We start from the raw sequence: 21930 nt of genomic DNA on the forward strand, positions 1-21930 counted from the left end.
GTAAATCTGAAAATAAGCTAAAGCAGCCGAGCAGTGTGTAGGTGTAGGGAAAACGTATTTTGTCTCCTAACATAATGCTACACTCATCAACATTTTAATATGTACATCGATTTACTACATTACTGAAGCTCAGGGATCTTCGATATCTACCTTAATAGCGGGGAATTGTATTTGTGGGCCAAACTTCTACACGTCAAGGCATGAGCGAAAAAGTAAATGCACTTTATATATCAGGGGGTCTGTCATGTAAACATTCGTTAGATACATGATGAAGTGGGAATTGTCAGATGTTCTACGTTAAACAAAAGCTGAAACACCGTGACTTTAAGAGCGTAACAAAGAGCGCACAAATGAAAAGATTCTCATGTAAAATGGGATAGAGAATAGTAAGAAAAGCCATAGTTTCTAGACAACGGGGACCCCATCGGAATGATAAGCTTTTCAGCGAGCACAATTCTCAAACGAGGAAAAATACCGCGGACAAGGAAACCATGGATGTCCTACGTTGATGTTTGATCCATGGCACTCGGGGCTTAAAAGACGCAAAAGTACGCTATGGTGAGGGAAACGTAGGCTGTCTAGCGGACCGTTCCTACACGAAGGTAAAACAGGAGATCCATGAAAGGTACCATTTACCAACCCTGTCAAATTTTTTGGCCGAACGCAAGGTCACCATCAGACTTGAATAACCTCAGCATTCTAAAGAGAACATCCTAGAAGATGGGAGTAGATGTAGTGATGAACTTCCTGAGAACCATCGTTGTAAGCAAGTTGGAGTGCACGGTCCCTCACTTGCCACAAACAAGCCCCAGCGACACTGTCGCATATCGCTCAACCCAGCTAAAGCCTGAGGAGAATGTGCTCGTTTGAGAGCCAACTTAAATCGGCCGGAGCGCCCGAAACTTTTTACGCAACGTTGTGGATGTGTTCTCCTACCTGTTTGTTTTACCACGATCAGAAGCGCATATAGTGGTAAGTTTATCAATGAACGTTGCACCGACGCTATGATGGGCGTACGTATTTTCTACTCATATCCCCCCGGGAAGTGCAAGCAGGCCCTAAGTCAGGAAGAAGTTTTTGTTTCAGAACCTGATGATAAGAATCCAACGAGACAGACATTCCAACCAATCCGCAATTCTTCTAGCAAGCAGGGTCAAGGGACAGCTCTCAGTCTGCGTGTGTCTAAAGATAACTCGGAAATGAAAGATTGTAACAGCCGAAGGAGTACTTTCAAATCTGACATTTTTGGTGACTTGGCGCGCACGACAATCTGCGAACATCGGGTGCACCAGGCTAAATCGTGATAAGCAGTAAATTTCATACATGATTGCGCCTTACCTTATGAGGATTTGTCCGAACGAGAGAGAGATAAGCCTTGCAATGGGTTCTTTTCCAAGTCTGCTAAACGAAAAATTGGATTACGTAAATGACAATCTTATACTTCGCAACAGCACTTTCGCGTTTCGAGGGTTGTGTTCAGATCAGTATCGGGCTTTTTGAAGGCAAAGACGGCCATAGTTGCCTACATTCTCTTTTGAGCTTGAAGTAATTTGTGGTATAAGGATATGTTAGCCTGCAAAAAACAACACTTCCATACGAGCCGCAAGAAAATAAAACTGGCCTATCTCTCTGACGCTTTCAAGTGCAGACTAGAAAGGGTCCAAACGTTATACCCTGTGGTTTGGTCCAGCAAACTTATACAACGGTAGCAAGTGCTAAAAATTGATTGGAATCATGTGTGCAATTTTTCACTGCTACTCTGTGCACCCTTAGCCACTTAAGTTAGTACTCAGCAATAACGAATGCCTAACGTAAGATTAAAAACACACGAACGAACTTACCTGGTGTAGCCACACACGTATTTGTGAAATTGTGTGTCTCAGACGTAGGCGATGATTAATTACCGCTCCAAGATTATTCCTTATGTGAAAGGTTAAATGTTATACAGAACTACTGAAGGAGGAAAAAACAAGGACCAAATAATATCACAGTCCCAAAGAGTTTCATTAAAACACGTACTTTTTGGAGGGTGAATGATGTTATAATTGGAATGACAGTTCCATACGCCTAATGCGATGACCCGATTGGCTTGGAAATAAAAGCAAGTTACCACCCTCATTTTGCTAATAGCATGCTGAGTAAGATTGGGGGAGAAAAGGATGTCATCGAAAAAACTTGGAATAATGACAAATGGAAATTATTTAGGCCCCTAATATCCTAGTTGTCTTTGGCCCGTCCGAACGTAAATGTCAGTTGACTCCATATCAACTACAAGAAGGCTGACCGAAGTCAGTCAGGTGTTTACTCAGAATAACTTGCCGTCATGTTCGCGGAAGGGCTTCCAAACGACGCTATATAAAGATACGGTGCGCTCAAATTGTTTCACTTTTCGCTGGAGCTATCTTTTAGCGAATTCGTTTACTGTTTGTTCTATTTGCAGGGTTATTACGTGTTATTTGCTCTGATTTCCCTCTAAATAGTACTTATGTGTGTGAAACACTCAGACCACACTCCACTTCTGAAGTCGTTAGGGACATAAGATAAACTGGTATTTCGTAAGATGTGAAATCACTGAGAACTAGAGAACCACCAATAAGACATACGGAACTAGGGCATGCTGGAAGATATCGCCCGAATATCATACTATTTATGTACCTGAGACATCACTGAAGGAATGGATCACCCATCTTCTCCCTGAAACACATCACCCACGGGTGAGCAAATAGCGACTTCTGTATTCCAAAGTAAACACCATGCGTTCATGCATCCTGCCCCTTTCACCTCATCATATTGAACCTTGGCGTAGCGTAAGTACGAAGTCTAATTCTGAATCGGTCTTCACCTGGGAGGATGTTATTTGACGATTGCTCAAGCCGACCTCCCTCAGCGAGTTGCGGCCAGACGAGGTTCATCAAAATCCTCGAAGGAAAGGTTGCGTACACTGGTGAGGCATTTTAGCCAGATGCTTCATCGGTCGCAGAATAGGGCAGTCTTTTTTGCTTAAGAAAGCATTATTGATGCGCAGCTTAGAAAATTGGTGACCACCTATCTCCCGGCCGCTACAGGCCTATTAGACGCACAAGTACACCGTGAAAGAGATGGAACGCACTGTGAAGTGAGCCATTTTTAATCACATCAGTACGAATGACCTGATATCCTTAGCGCAAAACGGATTGCTTGCGAAACATTCTCGTTTAACAAACATACATGCATTTATGGACAGCATAACCAAAACTAAGTATAGAGAACGATTTTCCAAAAACGTTTAATAGACTCCACACGTCTTGCTTCTCCAAAAACTTAAATCCTATGGGATCCAAGGAGAAATTCTGTGATGGATTAAGGAATTTTCTTCAACAAAGCTGTAGCAGAAGCGCAAGTCTATGTAGACTTTTCCTACTAGACTTCGGAACTAGACCTCACTGGAGCTCCACACGTATCCATTTCAGAACCTCTACGGTTTGCCATCTACGTCGACCCTGCGGATGCAGATTGAAGTCAATGGCTGTATGTCCGGACAACACGAAATCTAGAAGCTTCAAAGTCAGAGCCATTTAAGTGGATGTAGACGTTGCAAAGCTGTGGCCACAGAAACAGTCACTTTCCCCGGAATAACAAAAAGTGCGTCCATATGTCGTCGGGTGTGACGCAGCCAACATCGTCGTGTATGGTGGGGATGGATCAGAGGTGGAAGAAGATGGACACCAAAAAGAAGTTGGATACCTTACTCTCTCCAGGCATGCACTTCTCACCACCGCCAATAAAAATCGGTCAAAAGGGCATCGGTCGCGCTACGGATGATTCAGCGGACGTTCCTCCGTACTACAAGCACGAAATTCCAGACCTTTAAAGTATCATTATCTACGGTGTGAATTGATACGTATTTATGCCATGTTTGGACGAGGGTTGGCCAACAGGTTTTTCACCGCTGACCCAATTATTACACGGCGAGAACACGGAGGGAAGATTTTCAAGATCAGCGTTCACTACTCTTTATTAAGGTATTTCTTTCCTTTTTGGGTAGTACTGTGTGGGAAAGATCTCTCTCACGAATTTTATTAAAAGAACCTCTATCGTGTCTATAAATCCATGAATCAGTTTATGATCCTTAAGGCAATGCTACAGCTGTTCTCGTCCTGGAATCCTCCAGTTTTTTATCTTTTTGAAGCGATCTACTTACAGCAAAGCGAATTAGTTATATATATGCTCAACCACCCCTGTTGCCCCTATCTTCACGGGCCCCAATTGCCTATTCTCGCATAGAAAGTTCGCTGCGCTAGGTGTGCAGTTTACATACATCTATTCTCCTAAACGAGTCGGGCAAAACCGCGTTCATCTCGCAGCCCGACACATGTGCTAGAATATATTCAGGGCCGCATGTTTCCATTGGGGATTGTGCCTTGAAATATTTGATACTAAAGTTAGCACATGGGACCCGCGAATTATTGCTCTAAGCGCGAGCAAAATGAAAAGAGAGAGTTGAAGCGCCTGACCACGTTTGTGTGAAATTGCACAAGTGCGCGTTTTGCACAAACGGTTACTCAATTGACAAAATACGCAACGTTATGATGGAGGCAAAATAGGGGTACAAAATACCACAGTAGTCAGCTGCTCACCACACTCACCAGGCACGTGGAAGCAATGGCTGGCATTTTGGTTCCGGTTTCTCATTCGTGAATGTGTGTAATGAGCCCAATGAGCATCGTAATAGTACACTAGGCTTTAAATGGCGGCAAGAGAGGGCGATCCCATGGTAGAATCCGTAGGTACGCACAAATCTCTGATAGGATAATTCTCCTTGGAACTCTTCTGTCGGTTGGTGAGACTTCAAGTAGATACCGAACCAGTTTAATCTGTAAGGGTCGTTTGAGGTGAGCTTTTAAGCTTGATGACTTTGGGTGCAATGCTGATGAACGATGTAAAACGAGCGCAGTAATTTGGCACATGAAGTAATTTGAATTTATTTCCTTCTGGATCCTTGGTAGGTGAAATTTTCGGGTTTGAATGAAGTGCCTATCTTGCTGCGCATTTTCCACAGAATATTGAATTCGTCATTTCAAATGTACAGAATCCCACGAAGTTCCATTGCTGAGCTACCGTCGATAGCAGTGTATTCACTGCGCGATCATGATACTTCTGTCCTGAGAAACCGCAGTGTTCAGAAGAACAGCCTTACTTTTCGAGGTTTTTGTGAAGCCGGGCTGACTGGAAGTTATTTTCCCTCGACAGGAATTTCAGCCAATGGGCAACTCGCATTAATCTGGCCCTCAGCACTAACCGTCTCAACTTGTCAGTTTTGAGATAGGGTAGTAATGACATTTTCGGTCTTGCGTCCCATGCACATCAAGGCTCTTCAGTCGTTTGCAAATCAAGCCAGGCTGATTTCTCGCCCTTTGCTACGCAGTAAAGCATCATCAACGAAGGACTATACGGTCATCGATCACACGTTTGATGCAGTTGTTGTCGGCGCAGGGGGCGCAGGCCTCCGTGCTGCATTCGGTCTGGCCAACGAAGGCTTCAAAACCGCGTGCATAACCAAACTTTTCCCGACGCGTTCGCACACGGTGGCCGCCCAGGGTGGAATAAATGCTGCCCTGGGGAACATGGAACCAGACGACTGGCGTTATCATATGTACGACACCGTTAAGGGGTCCGATTGGCTTGGTGATCAAGATGCGATTCACTATATGTGTGAACAGGCTCCACATGCTGTGATTGAGCTGGAAAATTATGGAATGCCATTCAGTCGTCTAGAGAACGGGAAGATATATCAACGTGCTTTTGGCGGTCAGAGTATAGATTACGGCAGAGGTGGTCAAGCGCATCGCTGTTGTGCTGTCGCTGATCGGACCGGTCACTCGCTCCTGCACACGCTTTATGGGCGATCGTTACGTTATGATACAAACTACTTCATAGAGTATTTTGCACTTGATCTTCTAATGGAGAATGGTGCTTGCCGGGGTGTGATTGCTATATGCCTTGAGGATGGTACCCTTCATCGATTCCGTGCAAAGAATACTGTCTTGGCTACAGGGTATTTTAGCTTGTTGAAGATTAAAACTTTTATAAATGTAGTGGCTATGGCCGAGCATACTTTTCTTGCACATCTGCTCATACATGCACCGGTGATGGCACTGCGATGGCTACACGGGCTGGTGTGCCCAATGAGGATATGGAATTCGTTCAGTTTCACCCAACAGGTAACTTGGAATCTTCCTCAGTAGATTTTTAGGTATTTATGGTGCCGGGTGCTTGATTACTGAAGGATGTCGCGGTGAAGGAGGCTATCTAATTAATAGCGAAGGTGAGCGGTTTATGGAACGCTATGCACCCAATGCGAAGGACTTGGCCTCCCGCGACGTTGTGTCAAGGTCAATGACGATTGAAATCCGAGAAGGCCGTGGTGTTGGTCCTAGGAAAGATCATATCTTCCTCCAGTTGTCACACTTGCCGGCGGAACAACTTCATGCTCGTCTTCCGGGTATCTCAGAAACTGCCAAGATCTTCGCAGGGGTTGATGTTACTCGCGACCCCATCCCTGTGTTACCAACTGTTCACTATAATATGGGCGGCATACCAACTAACTACAAGGGTCAGGTAAGTTTTATCCTTATAATTATTCTGGAGATCACCGAATATTTCCAATATGTTCTTCGGTTTTCTCATCAGAGTGTATGATAAGGCCTTCCCTGCTGAAGTCATGCTTCCTGACATACTCAACGTCCCACTAGCCCAACATCATGCTTGTCTACACTTTGTTGATAAGCTGTATGAGTTAGTACCTTGGGACCGCTTTCACTGGATATGCGTCACCGTATCGTGTGGCGCTTCAGTTCGATTGAAGTTTAGATCCGCGTTCAGCTTTCACATCATAGGTCAGGGATCTGCATATGCTGGCTATCCTCTAGGGCAACCTATGTATGTTTGTCGGCGTTCGTCTTTGCTCTTTATGAACTAAGACCACGCCCTGGGTCTTTACCATCGGACTGAGAGGGGGGTGAAATATTTGACCTTCCCAACGACTATCGTCTGAAATAGGGTTAGCCTGTTTCAGGTATGTCCTAGATATCTGATACCAAGCCTGCCCCACCACGATTTAAATCCAGTAGCGGATTCCGTGAACCAAGCGGGGACCGAGTTTCTTCATGTCATCGAGCGTACAGAGTCTGGCTTTCAATTGTACTCCGAGGCGGCAACGTTATTCTTGGTGTGTTGTGGTGATCGAGGTTTGTTTTAGGATTACCAACATCGTTCTCGCTCACTAGATGCCAATACACCGTACACTCGGAGGAGCTAAAATGGCGTGTGAGTCGTGAGAACGTTTCCAGATCACACGATTTCACAAATCTTGTTATCGATGTTTCACTACACCTCGAAGGCACCTGTGGTCAAAAGCGTACAACTTTTGGACATTACTTGTGTAATCCCTGTTGTGCAGAAATGAATCGGAACCAAACGGATAACTTCCTTCAAAACTCGGCCTCACATCCACAAGCTAACTTCAATCCTCTTCCGCAAGATCGTGTTCAGCTGCATGAAGCTATGCTGAGCGCGGTCGGTACGCCGTTGAATTTTTTTATCTAGCCTGTGTTGGACCGAACAGTGGAATGGATGTGTTTAAAGTCGGTAACCTCGTGAATTATTTCGCCTCTTCTGTCAAAATATTTGACAGGCAGGTTGAGAACCCGTTGTGAATTGAGTTGGTCCATTCGGCACATTTAATCTTTCCAAGTCATCACTCAGCGGAGGGACGTCGGATTGCAAGTCATTTGTCTATGTTTGGCAACCTAACTGGACGCCAGAGTATCCTTTCAATTTCCATTCAAGTGACCGATTGGTAGTGAAGTTAAAGATTGTCGGTGACAGTCATACGCCAGACAATGTGGAAACCCGATCTTTTGTCCGTATACCCGGACTCGAGCTTCCGCTGATGAGTGCGAACACCATCAGCTAAGAGGATTGTTCACAATCCCAACCTGAGGCTGTCACCAAGTGGTGGTCGAGTTTCAGTACTGCAATAGCTCTGTGGACTATATTACCTTTAACTCAGCTTCCCACACACTTCGATAATGAAACTGTCGTGTGTAGTGGCTCGAAGGTCAGACGGTTATGTCTCACTCCCTGCACCCCAGGGCCAGGCCACCCCCCTGCAGCCAAGTGGGTCAGATCATTGTAATTTGTTCCTTGAAGGGTCCCTCAGCAAGACCCTACCAATCACTACCTCGTGTTCCAGACTTCTGAGTCAGAGGCTCCGGACAAAACCATACATCATTATCAGGAGCACAACATCAGTTTTAGACACTGATGCTTCACTGCTCTAAAACTACATTTTAATTGAAAGCCTTGTGAACAAAATATCTGTTAGTTTCAGTTTTTCAGCTCACAAACCGTGCATTGAAATGTGGGGGTTCCATTTGCTACAGCTTCGTTTACCGGGGATAAGGGGAATGAGGGATGGCACAATCAGTTGATTAATGGCGAGTGGTCCGTCACGAAGAGACTGGACCTTACTGTTTGTCTGGCGTGACAGGGACAAAGAGCTACGCAGTGAAGGCGATGGCTTTAATACAAGACCGTCAATGGCTGCGTGGCAAGGCCGTATATGTTAGGGTCGCTAACCACTGATCTTGTCCCGCGGTCCTTATCCAGGAAAATGGCATTTACTAACGTGACTAGTAAGCTCTTTCATGCACAATGCTTCAGGGACACCGATGGTCAAACACAGAGCTTTCAAAGGTCTTTCAGACGCAGCGGCCACTTCTCTGATCCATAAAACAAAACAGATCGGACAGTGGTGTTTTACACTCTACTCTCAACAGTCAAGCTGTCACTTTGATGCCACAGTTGTCGGAGGTTAGCAAACGCTGTCATGGCCTTCCCAACTCTAGAATTTCGTCTTTCTTCAGACGACCGGGACTTACACAGTTGCCCAGATAGACGCGAACTTATCTACCACATCGATCGGTTCACCTGCAAGCTTTGTGTTTCATTCCACCCAATCTTGCAGTAACACTTTACACTACAGGCACAAGGCGCAAATGTACAGCAGAATTATTCAAATTATTCAAAATAGTTTCCACTTCTAAAGGGTCGGATCCAAAAAGAGCAACATCGTCGGTATGCTCAGTGTCAGTGATCAAATGCCCCGAGAGTATTACGCTTCCCGAAGTGTTAAAGGCAGGTAAAGAAGATTCAAGCAGCCTATCGATTATGAGGTTGAAGAGAACTGGCAACAGGGGATATCCTTGCCTGACACCAATGGATGTGGTGAATCCAGGAGGGAATCTGCCGTAAACACGCATGCATCCACACGAGGGGGCATATAAAGTTTGTCTAAGAAACGAGCATTTAGAAGAGTCGATCTTCGTCGCCAGACATTGCCACAATTTCTGATGATCATCGAAGTCGAAAGCAGATTTGAGAACGGGAAAGACGACCACTGTTGGTTGTCGGAAGGAGTGGCACAGTCCCAATACTTGCCGCGGAGTGAATATATGGTCGATGCGACCCCGGATTGGACGGAACTCATTCTGATTTTTGCGAATATGATTCTCCCAATGACGGACTAACCCGCACACGATATTTGGAGAGAACACCACGGGACCTATACCCACTAGAATGATGCTTCGGTGTTTTTTGCATGATTTTCTTGCACCCTTTTGAATACGGGAATCATCGTTGGGGTGCTCTATTTCGTCGGAAGTTTTCCTCATTCCTGGTATTTTGTACTAGGGTCGTTATGTTAACCACGATGGACTCGCCATCTTCTTTGAAGAGTGCAGGGTGCAAGCCGTCTGGTCCAGGTGATTGGTTGCGCTGAAGTAATGAAATTGTACGTTGGAGCTGCGCGCGCCATCGCAGTCGTTGGTTACTGGTATAGTTTTCCCGGCTTCAGTGAGAGCTGCTGATCGTGTCGATGTCTAGTTTTATTAGGTTGTGCGTGCGGTCTCGGGCAGGCGGTTTTAAATTCTGGGATTTTCCACTTTTCTCCAGTCGTCACTCAAATCATCATTGTGCCCATCGAATTCTGGGAGCTTGTCAGCAGGCTACAGAGACGCTTTGCAGGTGGTGTACCGAATGCCTTTGCATCAGCCGGCGCGCTCTAGGGGAGAGTGAATAGATTCCTGTACCCATATAACGTGATCAGTGTGTAGAGATGGATTCCAAAATGATAACCGAAGCTCACCATCGGTTACTGATTGTTAGTGGCTTCCGAATCACGATGTGATCGCTTGTGCTGTATGTTTGCGCTGGCCAGAAGTCAATGAAGTCCAACGCATTTGAAGAGTCTTCTTCCCAATATCTTTGCGAATGGCGTCAACTCCGAATCAGTTATCAATATGTGCTTCCTCAGAAATTAGCCCGTGAACCTGAGTATTCATTTTATCTGCCAGAATCACTACATAATGCTTCTTGTTGGCTGGACGAGATGGCCTAAATGGTTGGAGCGCGAATTAACTGACCGGAAGGTCCGTGGTTCGAATCCGACCTCCGCCTCTCGACTTCCCCTGTCTAGGCTTGGGCAACTTGGTAGTATCCCAGCCCTGGTGCTTCCTTCGGGTGGCATGGTAGCTGGGCACCGGAGGGCGCTATAGCTGACCGCTTTCTTTTTTCTTGTTGACCGAATCAGCCGTAGCACCCCTTCGGTGCCTAACTATCATTCCATCCAAAGGAAGCACGAGGGCTGGGATACTATCAAGTTGCCCAAACCTATACAAAAGAGTTCGAGATGCAGAGCTCGGGTTCGAAACACGGACCTTCTGGTCATTAAATTCGCGCTCTAACTACTAAGCCACCTCGCCCCTCCCTGAGTGTGTACAACTTCCAAAATACATAAAAGGCCTCTCGAGTGTCTCTTGGATAGCACGTTAAGTGACTGCATGTCCAGAAGCATGAACTTACATCTTGTGGGCTCAGGGCGCCTGCCAAAGGACGAGATGGTTGATCAAAACATCTGCTTCTCCCCTTCGAGGACGAGAACGATGTCGTCTACATACTTCAGGTCAATAAGGCTTCTTGCAGCAGGTATTTGAATGTCTAAGGTTCTAAAAACCTTCCAACGTTCATTTTCGTCCCCCTGTGTGCCCTAATCCCCACAAATCTGATAACTTATTATTAGTATGTTCACATACTGATCGGGCTTTCCTTGCTGCGCAAGCATGTTAAGGAGTCCATTGCACTTTGGAAATCCAGAATTACAAAAATTGTGGGTTATAGCACATGACGGAGTGTTTTCTGCTCTCGGGTCAATATTTCCTAGGTCACCATGAGGCAATGAGGGAAAAGTGGCCTTACGAGTCTTGTTGCGACTCGGGTCGCGCTGGTTCCCTCGTGATTACCGCACTCACCATGGGCCCTTTATTTGGAAAGGGTGAGAGCGCAAATCTACTGCATAAAAATAGCCTGCAGTCAGCACACAGCTGAAAAAATGCTTCACCACTGCCTGTACGTACCGACGAAAATACTTCAATATTTTGAGTGTCTCGTCTCAGCTGAAACATGAGGTGACATTTGCGCGGCAACATTCTATCGGAGAATAGTATTAATGAGAGATGCACTTGGATTGCATTCGAGCCTCTCCTTAACATTGACTTACCTTTTGTAAGTAATTGTTCATCGCCACATTGTACGTTAACCGTTCACAAGATTGTGGATTGGATCTATCGTCCACACTAATTACTGTGTGACTGATTGACTACGTACACGTTACCAGAGTCGTGCAAGGAATGCTCTTCTGATTAAGTGCACAACTGTAGTCCTCCTCACCAGTTAGGAGCCTTGGGTTTCTCATGTCCCCCAGTATAAATTATATGTCAACTGAAAACCCGTATCTTCTAATATGTCATAGGTGATCACATATGACGCTGCGACAAAGAAGGACAAAGTTGTCCCCGGACTGTATGCTGCCGGTGAAGCTGCTTGTGCATCGGTTCATGGCGCGAATCGTCTTGGTGCCAACTCTCTGCTCGATCTGGTTGTCTTCGGCAGATCTTGTGCGCTTGACATCGCTTCTAAGCATCGTCCGGGCGATCCGGGTCCTGAGCTAAAAGCTGACTCCGGAGAGGCCTCCATCGCAAACTTGGACAAACTCCGACACGCCAATGGATCTCACTCTGTCGCAGAGGTAAGCATTGTCATCTTGTGTTTATATGTAAGTCTGCGGTGTGCTGACCGAAGGTCATGTCAGTAGTACTGGCGGTTTTCCTCTAATAGCTTTCTTAGAATCCTCTAGTCTCCCATCCGAGATACTAAGTGGAACAAGATGCGCGTATTTTTTGGAGAATGATCCCAGCATTTTAACCTGCTAGCTCCACAGACCTTAGTTGGTCTGTTGCAAACGTCGTTTGATCATGATGAGGGATAATCACGAGAGTGTGGCTTTGTTTCACCCTTGAAACTTCTGTTTTTCAAACTGATAGTATCCTCTGACTTGAAAATTAGCCGCTATTCTAAAGACCAGCAAGCGCTGTGACAGGCTCTGGTGATCAAGGGAGCCTAATCTTATGTGTACTCTCTTCTGAAAGCGAGTGCCAAACCTTTTAGCTGTCATAGCACTAGAAACCACACCATTCGATGTACGTTTTACGCAAAATAGGATGAAACCCTAACTCGTTAATTGCAAATCGATTGAATATTGTGACCGGAAAACAGACCTTTCCTTGTCTGCATTAGTTTCGATACACCAATCCAAGACAAAATTAATTCTCAAAATGGTAGTCCTTCCTGGGCAAGCTTCGGAATCTGCAATGCTACCAGTTCTTCTTTTGGGGTTTACAACACTGTGGTTCGCCCGGATTAAATACTTGGCTACTCCAATAAGAAGACTGTGGATGTCTTCGAAAAGTCGTTTGAGTCTATTGTAAATAACCTTTGTGCGTTGCCGAATTTTGTCGGGCGGTTTTGGGCGGACAACACCTATAAAAAATGGATTAATCACGCTTCATTTGTTGCATCTTGTTTGGTTCGTTTACCTAAGACGGAACAAGATTACCTTACGATCTCTTCCATCAAAGGGTATCTTGAATGGGAACCATCCAGTGATGGTAAGATTTGGCCCGCTAAGAAGCATTGAAATTCGAACCAGGGATTCTCAGTTTCCTGCTCTTGGACCTTTGGGATAGGGTATTGGTAGACGGGCCAAGGCTATGATCAGCAGCACACCTGCACCAGAACAGTAACCTTCATCGCGTAGATTGCACGGCACACATTTTCAGTGCGATACCTGCATCTTCGATAGGTAGGTCTAATGGGTACGAAAGTTGCGAAGACTTCCCTTCCTATCTTCCAAGCATTGTCAAATAAGAATGTAGCAGATTGAATCAATACAATTTACAGCCTCTGGGGCGAATAATTATCCGTTTCTGCTCATTTCGACCAACTTGTTCAATGATATTCGTCTTCTTGAGCGAAGCTGCTATAAGGTTGCTGAAAACTCTCCGACGTTCCACGACCGGTTCCACCCTTCTTTGAGTTAATTAGGTAGTCGCAGGCCTTCCGAGTTTCCGTTAAACTTGTGTTCTTTTTGAATTCAAATAGTACGAACTCAGTAAATATACTTATTTGCGCATCAGTTAGGTTTTATCGAGATATTCAACTGAATTCCGGCTTAATTTATCGTTTATGGTATCGCAGCAACTGAAACACGAGGCGGCCTTTGTGCAGCACGCGAAGAATTCAGCCAGGATTTGGTTGAGCCTCCCGTTAAGAAATCTGTGCTCGCCGACAAATGTTTGGGTTTTTCAGCCAGGATTTGGTTGAGCCTCCCGTTAAGAAATCTGTGCTCGCCGACAAATGTTTGGGTTTAAATCTGTCGCTTAATTGCGTGTCGTTTGTTTCTTTAGGTTGTATCGTGAAAAGCTGATGCGGGCCTTCCGCTCATGATAATAAGGACGAAACAACCATTGAAAAAAGGGTATTTCGCCCAGTTGATGCCCACCAGATAGCCGTCAGCCCCGTTTTTTCAGTTTTTGGTCAAACTTCCTCCTCTAAACTTTTGTGACCATAAAAAAACGCACAAAGCCCATGTTCGCCGATTCCGGCCTCATTTGCGCAACTCATGAAAATTGTCGCATCTATTCAGCGTGCTCTTGGGAATGGCTTCTTCTTAAGCTATTGTATTTCACAGACAAGTGTCCTATCACTCTAGCGTCAGATTTGTGTCTTCCCCCCTACTTCCCTAAACACAGAATGCGTTTTATATGAACGCATATTTGCCTACCCAGCACGCAGTAATTTGTCGGCAAACATCCCCTGTAACAGCCTGTTTTCTATCGGAACCCTCGTTCAAAGAGACACTTGGTGTAACCTGGTTGGAATCCTAGTCCCTCTGGTGAAAGGCTTTTTCGTAGACTGACTGATACAGCAGAGGTGTTTTCAGGAAAGTTCCGCTTAGTCACATGACTATTCAATCGAAAATAGAATTCCCCCAGTAAGACCCCTGCTGTTTACGGGTGGTTTATGCACCATAACTATCGACTTGGTGGTCAGACTGTGATTTTCGCAGTTCAGAACTTTTCTACCGTCTGTAGTCCATATGTTTTCTATTTTCTCAATTCAGCTCTTTGATTTCATGCACAGGTCCGTCTTGAAATGCAGCGTACAATGCAGGAGTATGCTGCTGTGTTCCGCGATGGACCAACCCTTCAAGAAGGATGCAAACGAATGTACGACCTGTATGCTTCGAGAATGGGTGATTTGAAGGTGTCTGACCGTAGTCTGATATGGAACTCCGATCTGATAGAGGGTCTGGAACTACAGAACCTCATGCTAAATGCCCTTCAGGTATGGTCATCATCTCATTGCGATATCAGCTAATTTTATGTGTAATATGAATTTACATAGCTTGTCTGATCATTCCTACACTGTATTCAGTGTTTGTTCAAGCCGGACATATGAAGAGCATGGTTTCACCTTTCGACTTGCAGTTTGCTCTGAGTTATATACTGACATCCCGTACGTTCTTACTTTCCAGACAATAGTCAGCGCTGAGGCTCGCAAGGAATCGCGCGGTGCGCACGCACGTGAAGACTTTGTCAAACGTATCGATGAGTTCGACTACTCGAAACCTCTAGAAGGGCAGACGGCTAAGCCAATGAGTGATCATTGGCGAAAACACACTTTGTCTTATCAAGATGTAAATACTGGGAAAGTCACATTGGAATACAGACCCGTGATTGATGCCACACTGGATGCGAAAGAATGCCCAACTGTCCCGCCGAAAATTCGGTCTTATTAGGTGGGTTGTTGTTCATACATACGTTGTGCGAACTTACTCCATCTCTCTTTTCTCTGGGTTCCCATATATGTAACATTGTTTTCTCAGAATAATTTAAAGCGCTCAGCAGTCAGTCGAACATTGCCGGACCTGTTCTCACTCCCGCTTGCTGATGACTTGGTCATTTTTGAGTTTCCAATTCTCATACGGAAACTCAATAAATGGGCGCACCGTTCAGCAGAGTATGGGCTGTAATCATTATTTCGCTCCAGTCCATGTCTCTCAATTTACCAGGTCCCCAGAAGTTCATATTTGTATGATCTCAGCTAGTTTAACACCGTTCTGTTTTTTTTTCCTGTTGGGAATTTGCAATCGGTTTTTACAGGCTCGGAGAACTCTTCATGTAAATTGCCATTCTTCTTGAAGAAACCGATTACATCCGGGTGGAAGCCTCTTGCCACCACTACAGCCTAGGCATTACACATCGCCAGGGTCCCAGGAGTAACTAGGTCCATTTCGGTGTTTTTGCAGCTCCTCTTAAGGAACCAGACTGTTTGGGCTTGCAACATGCGCTCTTTGCTATTTTGAGGAAACTGATGTGGAAATCGGAGGACAAGATCGAGGAAAGTCAAATAAACAAAGTAGGGTGCCGAATCAACTGCATGAGCTGCAACGAATCTTATGTTGGACAGACTAAAACAAAAAGTCGCACAAGGATAAGGGGACACAATAGAACTATCAAGAGACACGATTCACTGTCCCTTATATCTATATATGAAGATCGGGAAGAACGCTAGTTTAATCTAGAAAACGTGAAAATCGTAGCACGCGGACACGATTGAGGACCCATAAAAGCATAGTACTCCACAAAGGATTCAATCAGCCCACACATCGAAATCGACGCTTACTACGTACCGCTATGGGCGAGCGACCGCCGGCTCAACGATAACGGTGAGTCAGCCTCAGCCATCATTTCAATAGACCAAGAAACGGAACTCGCTGTAAAAGCAGACGAACAAAGGTCATGGCACAGGGATCGAAGAGGTCAAATCTCACGGCTACACGGACATCCACCAATCAGAAGACAGGTAAATCAACAGGCTGATAGGAATATTCACCATAAAGACCAGTGAGCAAGCAAGGTCAACGTGGGCGAATTGTCCCTATATCAATTCACGCGCATTTCCGACCTCAACACACTGATGATGTCACCTCGACTGGTGGTAAAACGTTTCCGACCGTATTTATCAGCCCAGTGAACAAACCTACGACCATCATTACAAATTGAGCTATCAGTATTCTTTTCAGCCGCGATATTTGTTATCGGCTGGTTCCATAAAGCGGCAGCTCTAACGATAGCTTACTTTTCCGTCCCTATAAACTTCGTCTTATAAGATAGCCAGTCAATGTAGGTTCTTACGTTCCGTGGTATTCTTCGTTCAGCCTTACGCGTCTTACACAACCGCGCACTAGCTAACAGTTATGGGATTGTATATTTTGTGAAGGTAACCTTTTGTGAATTATAAATGCTAATTAGTGTTCAAAAGCTTTATCGAAACGTTCAACCTATATGTCTGCAACTGTGTCACCTGAACATCAACCAACTAGTGTATGAACTTAGTCGCGATACTATTTCGATAATAAAGCTGATGAAAGACGCCAAACCACCCTACTACGTATATCTTCGTAGTAGGCGCATTTTGTTCAACTTGGCAGATACTCTAGTAATCGGACGTTGGTCATTATTGTGTTTTCTAGGATGTTCTGAACTTTATGTCCTTTTTCTGTTTTAGGTCAGTTTGTCAACAACTTTGACTGTTTCTAATACACTTCTCATCGTGGTCTTACTCATTTGCTCCTTCTCGATCCCAACCAGATAGTGTCAGGAGCATCGAATCGGTCCTCGAAATTTTCTGCGCTTTCGTTTTCCCGGTTTACGTCATCTTTAGGCTGGTTCTTCACCTTCAGCACTACTAATAAATTCATATTTACAATGTTATTGTTGTTTTTTGTGTGTACTCGAGATTGCTCAGTGGGTAAAACGCGAGTTTATTGACCGGAAGGTTTGTGGTTCGAACCAAACCCCTGCATTTCGATCGCTTCCGTGTAAGCTAAAGGTGACATGGCAACTAGGCACCCGAAGGGTGTTCCAGCCGAACGATTGTTATTGCTTTCAGAAGAGCTTGGTAAACATTCGGTAGTTTTTATTTGGGCAACGTTTCGCTTTTGACACAAAAGCTTCATCAGGCCAAGTGAACAGGTTACCAAATTAGCCAGGTTATAAGACAGACGGGGAACCAATCAGTAAGTCCTCTTCAAACTAGATCAGTGTTGAGTGTCGACTAACGGCTCTTGTCGGTTAGTGTGGGTGCCAAAATCTTGAATTGATGGGTTGGAGGGGTTCCAAATTAGTTCCGACCGCTTTGCGTTCCCTAATCTTCCAGTTCAGGGTGCTTCACTTGGTGATTCACCTCGGGTGCCGCTGTTAGATTTTCCCTGGGGTTGTAAGTGCTCCGACAATTTAGTTTGAGGGGGTTTGAGGTCAAGTTGATTTCAGATGATAGCCACTCTTACTTCTGATGACCGCACACCAACACGTGTCAGCTCGCTAGCCAGTTCCACGCCTTCCATTCTGTTAACGCTGGGATTCTTGGCGATTTCTACCGCCTCGGCGATCAGTCTGTGTGACGTGGACCATAGTCCTCGCCTCCAAACCTCAACATTTTCTAAATCTACTTTGTGTCCCGTGTCGAGTGCGTGTTCCGTTTTCGCCGAGTCTTCCAGTAACGCTTGATATTCATCTGCGTTTCTCGGCGGCCTGTTTATTTTTCTACTATGCTCTCCGACTCTGATGTGTAGTTCCCTGGCCGTCTGTCCTATATAGACCTTGGTGCAGTCATTACACTTAATTTTGTAGACACAGTCCCTGGTTCTGTTTGCCGGGAGGCGATCCTTCAATTGCACCAGTGCAGAGTCTCTTCTGAAACGATGACTTCTCAATCGGTTACAAACTTTTTCCAGTCGATTATCACAAGTATTCTCTCAAAACCCTTCAGAGTACTGCTAATCGAGTGACTTAATTTCAGTTTCTAGCGTTCTCATGCTATTCTGCTGGTTTCTCTGGAGATCACGAATTGTGTTGTCCGGTACCAATTACTCTTCAGGTGTTAAGCTTCCACCTCTTTTATTTGTCTTTCCTGATCGTCAAATGTCCTCGTTCTACTGAGTCTTGCCAAATGTATGTCGGTGGATTTTCCCACCATGGCAAGGCTGAACCTCGTAATACCGGACTTTCAATTGGCTTATAACGTTCGCAGTTTGGTTTCTTGACCTTTCAAAGAACCTACAGTGGAGGTACATTAAAAATACTGCACAAAAACGAGTCTTGGTAACACCAGCAGATTTGCAACCATATTGTGAATACGAACTTAACCAAACATGAGCCACGAGATGGGTGTTCATGTTCTCAGGTGCTTGTATCGGTCTAATGGCATCAATCTGAGGTTTGGTGTCAAGTCCTATCATATCCCAGATTGGCCACTCCGGTTGTGGCATCATTACCGTGAGGAAAACTCAGCCGGCGTTAAACCAGAATACCCTGCAGCACTCACTCTGTATGATGAACATGCTCCTAAAACATCGTCTATAGCAAATGTTTTTCGGTAGTCGATCGGGTGACTTGATCTGTTCATCGACCCTGGCGATTGACTTGCGGACATTTCATCACCACTCGTGCAGACTTTGCCAGTGTCCACCCACCCTACGGCGTACTATAATTGTCCCTTCAAATCGTGACGATACGTGTAAGTCAGCCGGTGAACAGATCAACTGTCACCTGAGCTACCCAGTTCCGACGCACTACCCTGTTTTACTGGGAGTTTATAAGTAACGATGCATGTTAGCAGCTAGATAGAAACCGCCGACTGGAAGCTATCTATTGTAAGTCCAGTGTAATTCACTGTTATAAAGGTCCAGAGGATCCAAGAACGCAGCTGATTGAAAGTGGAGACTCTCCGTCCAACAACTGCGTCAAGCCTCAGTGCACTTAAAGGTGCGGTGCGATAACTGAGGCTAACCTTGTGTCGTGCTATCAAACGGTTGGACTCAGGGATTTCTGGACAACACATCACCATCGTCCATTTTTTCATCAGGGTGCACTGCTCCAGACAATTTCCTGTGTGGAGTTTGTTGACTCCACCATTTAGCACAGTACCAACTGGTCAAACTTGGTCGTGGTTTACCGCCTTTCTCACAAAGTGCAACAATGCCTGACAGCGAAGTCTATATATACAACAAACCGAACAGAAAAATCACTAAATTTCCCAAACTGACTTAATAGTTCGGAAATACTTCTGACTGAACAAATTTGTAATTTGGTGGTATATCGATCTACAACGGATTGACTCACGTTTAAATTTTTCGTATCGATCAGAGGCAACAACGGTGTGTGAATGCGTGCATAGCTGCCGTGAATAAGACCCCAAAATAAGAAGTGTAGGTTCAGTCTAGTTTATTAGCTATAAACCATGTACCGAAGGTTTGTTGGTTCCACTTAGTACGTTTTCGATCAACGCGAGGCGGAGAACACAGCCAAGCATGGTAGGCAGTGGCATGTTAAGTTCAGGAATCAGGTAGCCATGCGTCGAAGGTGATAGCTTTGATTCCTGAGCGCCACTGACTGCGCGACTGGGTCATTTCCGCCAGTATCATTAATTATTGACAGGTCCTGGCACCGCAATCAAGGAAGACGGCAGTTCCGACCCGACTCAGGGTACTGGTTAGTGTTCTCATACTTTGTTCTCAGGTTATACAGTGCCTACCTCGGTTATTTCCACTCAACGTCAGACACTGTCCTCTGCACGTAGAGGCTACGTCTTTGATCAATCAAACTGTATGGATCTCACCGCCGGACAAACTGATGTCACATCGATGCCATAGGTGTCGGAGGTGGGCAAAAGCTGCCCTGACCTTCCTGATTCGAAAAGTAGTTCCATCTCCAGCCAGTTCATCGGAACTTATATGACTGCCCAGGCAAACATTTGTCTATCACGTCGATTGGCTCAACCACAAGCACACGAGGTTTGGGTTTGATCCAACCCAGTCTTGTAGCAGCATTTTGCAGGTGTGAAGTGCATGCCAAACCGTGAGGCAGAGTCATTTGGGTTATTTAAAATGGTGTTCATTTTTGAAGGATCTGAACCAACAACAGCAATATCGTTCGCATGCTAATTGTCCGTGAGCGAAGATCCTGGGATCGTTTCGACCTCAGGTTTCAAAAGTGAACAGTGATTTCAAACACATCATTAACTAAGTTGAAGAGAAAAGCGAGAGAAGGCAGTCTTGTGTTACACTACTGGATGTGTTGCACTCAAGCGAAGGCTTGCCATAGGCTCATACGGGTCCACAAGAGTTCGCATACAGTACCATCATAAGGGACATAACTTTGGAAGAGACGTCTTTGATCGACAAACACCGTCAAGGTTTCTCACGATCAACAGAATCAAACACAGATTTCGGATAAAGAAAAACGACCAGTGTGGGACGCTTCAGAAAGTGACGCTGCTTAATAATTTGTCTCAAGGTAAGATGTGGTCCATGCATTCTCGTCAGGGCGAAACCCAGCTTGATTCCTTTCCCGATAATCGGTGAATCTCCACAAAATAATGCCAGACAGCATCTTAGATGCGACAGATGCCAGTCTGATGTCAATGGCTTTCGCATGACATTCGCGGTCAATGAGCCCCGTTTGACCTATATTTTGTTCTCGCTCAGGATCATTGTTGACAATCACTTCTAGAACCATCAAGGGCTTGGCGCACGGAATATCCCACCTTGCTAAACCATTTTTGTAGGTTTTGGTCTGTGCGCTGGTAGTCAGGACAGTCATTCGAGCACACTCGCAGGCTCGGCTAGTTGGTAAACTCGGAAGGCTAAGGCGAACCTGACGAACTTTCTCTGGTTCCTCCTCCCGTCTCTGTAGCTTGATCGACGGTCTTGTCAACAGACTTTAACCAAGGTACCGGATGTCCGAGCTGTATGTTGCAAACTCCATTCCAGTCTTGTTGTTCGGACGTGTACTGGGAACTACATCCGGCGCGAGTTGATGCTGATGTGTTCATGTGGTGATGTGTTGCTTTCCGAGGCGAAATCTCGTAGTGTTGCTGGCAAGGGCGTGGATACCACAGAGTCTGAGAAATCTTTCACTATCGGTGTCCCCAGAGCCGATTTCACGATGTCCGAGAACACCCGGCCACAGAGTGATTTCTACCAACGCGTGCATTAGATTATCTCAGCAAAAGAAACTTACCGGTTTTCGGAAGTGACCGCACTAGTGTGTCGACTTTGACGCATAAGTTGTATTCGTGGTCGGATCAAAGAACCCGCTAAAGCGTATGCACTGATCATGGTCGTTCAAGCTTGGTCCTTCTGTCTAAGCCTGATCGAATTTAGGCGTGAAGCGATGCAACGGGATTATGTGTCCAGCGTCTCCATGGTGTGGTAGATGGTAAAATCCGATACCACGATCCTAATTTTCTCTTCACGCAGCTGTTGTTGAAACATGCAGTCTAGCTGGATACCCAACTCCAATGGAAAGATACTTATCTGCTGAATTCCTTTAAGGAACTAGCGAAGATATCGTTTCCTGTCCAGTTGTTGGACTTATTATATTCCATCAAATACAAACTTCTAGCTCAGTTATTCATAAACAGCTGTCC

General features: G+C 45.3%; 1 protein-coding gene across 1 annotated transcript; it reads left to right on the plus strand.

Annotated features, from left to right (window-relative positions):
* Positions 1 to 5312: 5312 nt before the first annotated feature.
* Positions 5313 to 17206, plus strand: T265_15668 (hypothetical protein; the record flags this gene model as incomplete). Its single annotated transcript, XM_009178910.1, is given in 6 exon segments — positions 5313 to 6220; positions 6225 to 6597; positions 11849 to 12124; positions 14578 to 14781; positions 14972 to 15235; positions 17008 to 17206. Coding segments are annotated over 5 exon segments (2025 nt in total).
* Positions 17207 to 21930: the final 4724 nt, after the last annotated feature.

The sequence above is a fragment of the Opisthorchis viverrini genome (assembly GCF_000715545.1).
Source record: "Opisthorchis viverrini unplaced genomic scaffold opera_v5_714, whole genome shotgun sequence".
Lineage (NCBI taxonomy): Eukaryota > Metazoa > Platyhelminthes > Trematoda > Opisthorchiida > Opisthorchiidae > Opisthorchis > Opisthorchis viverrini.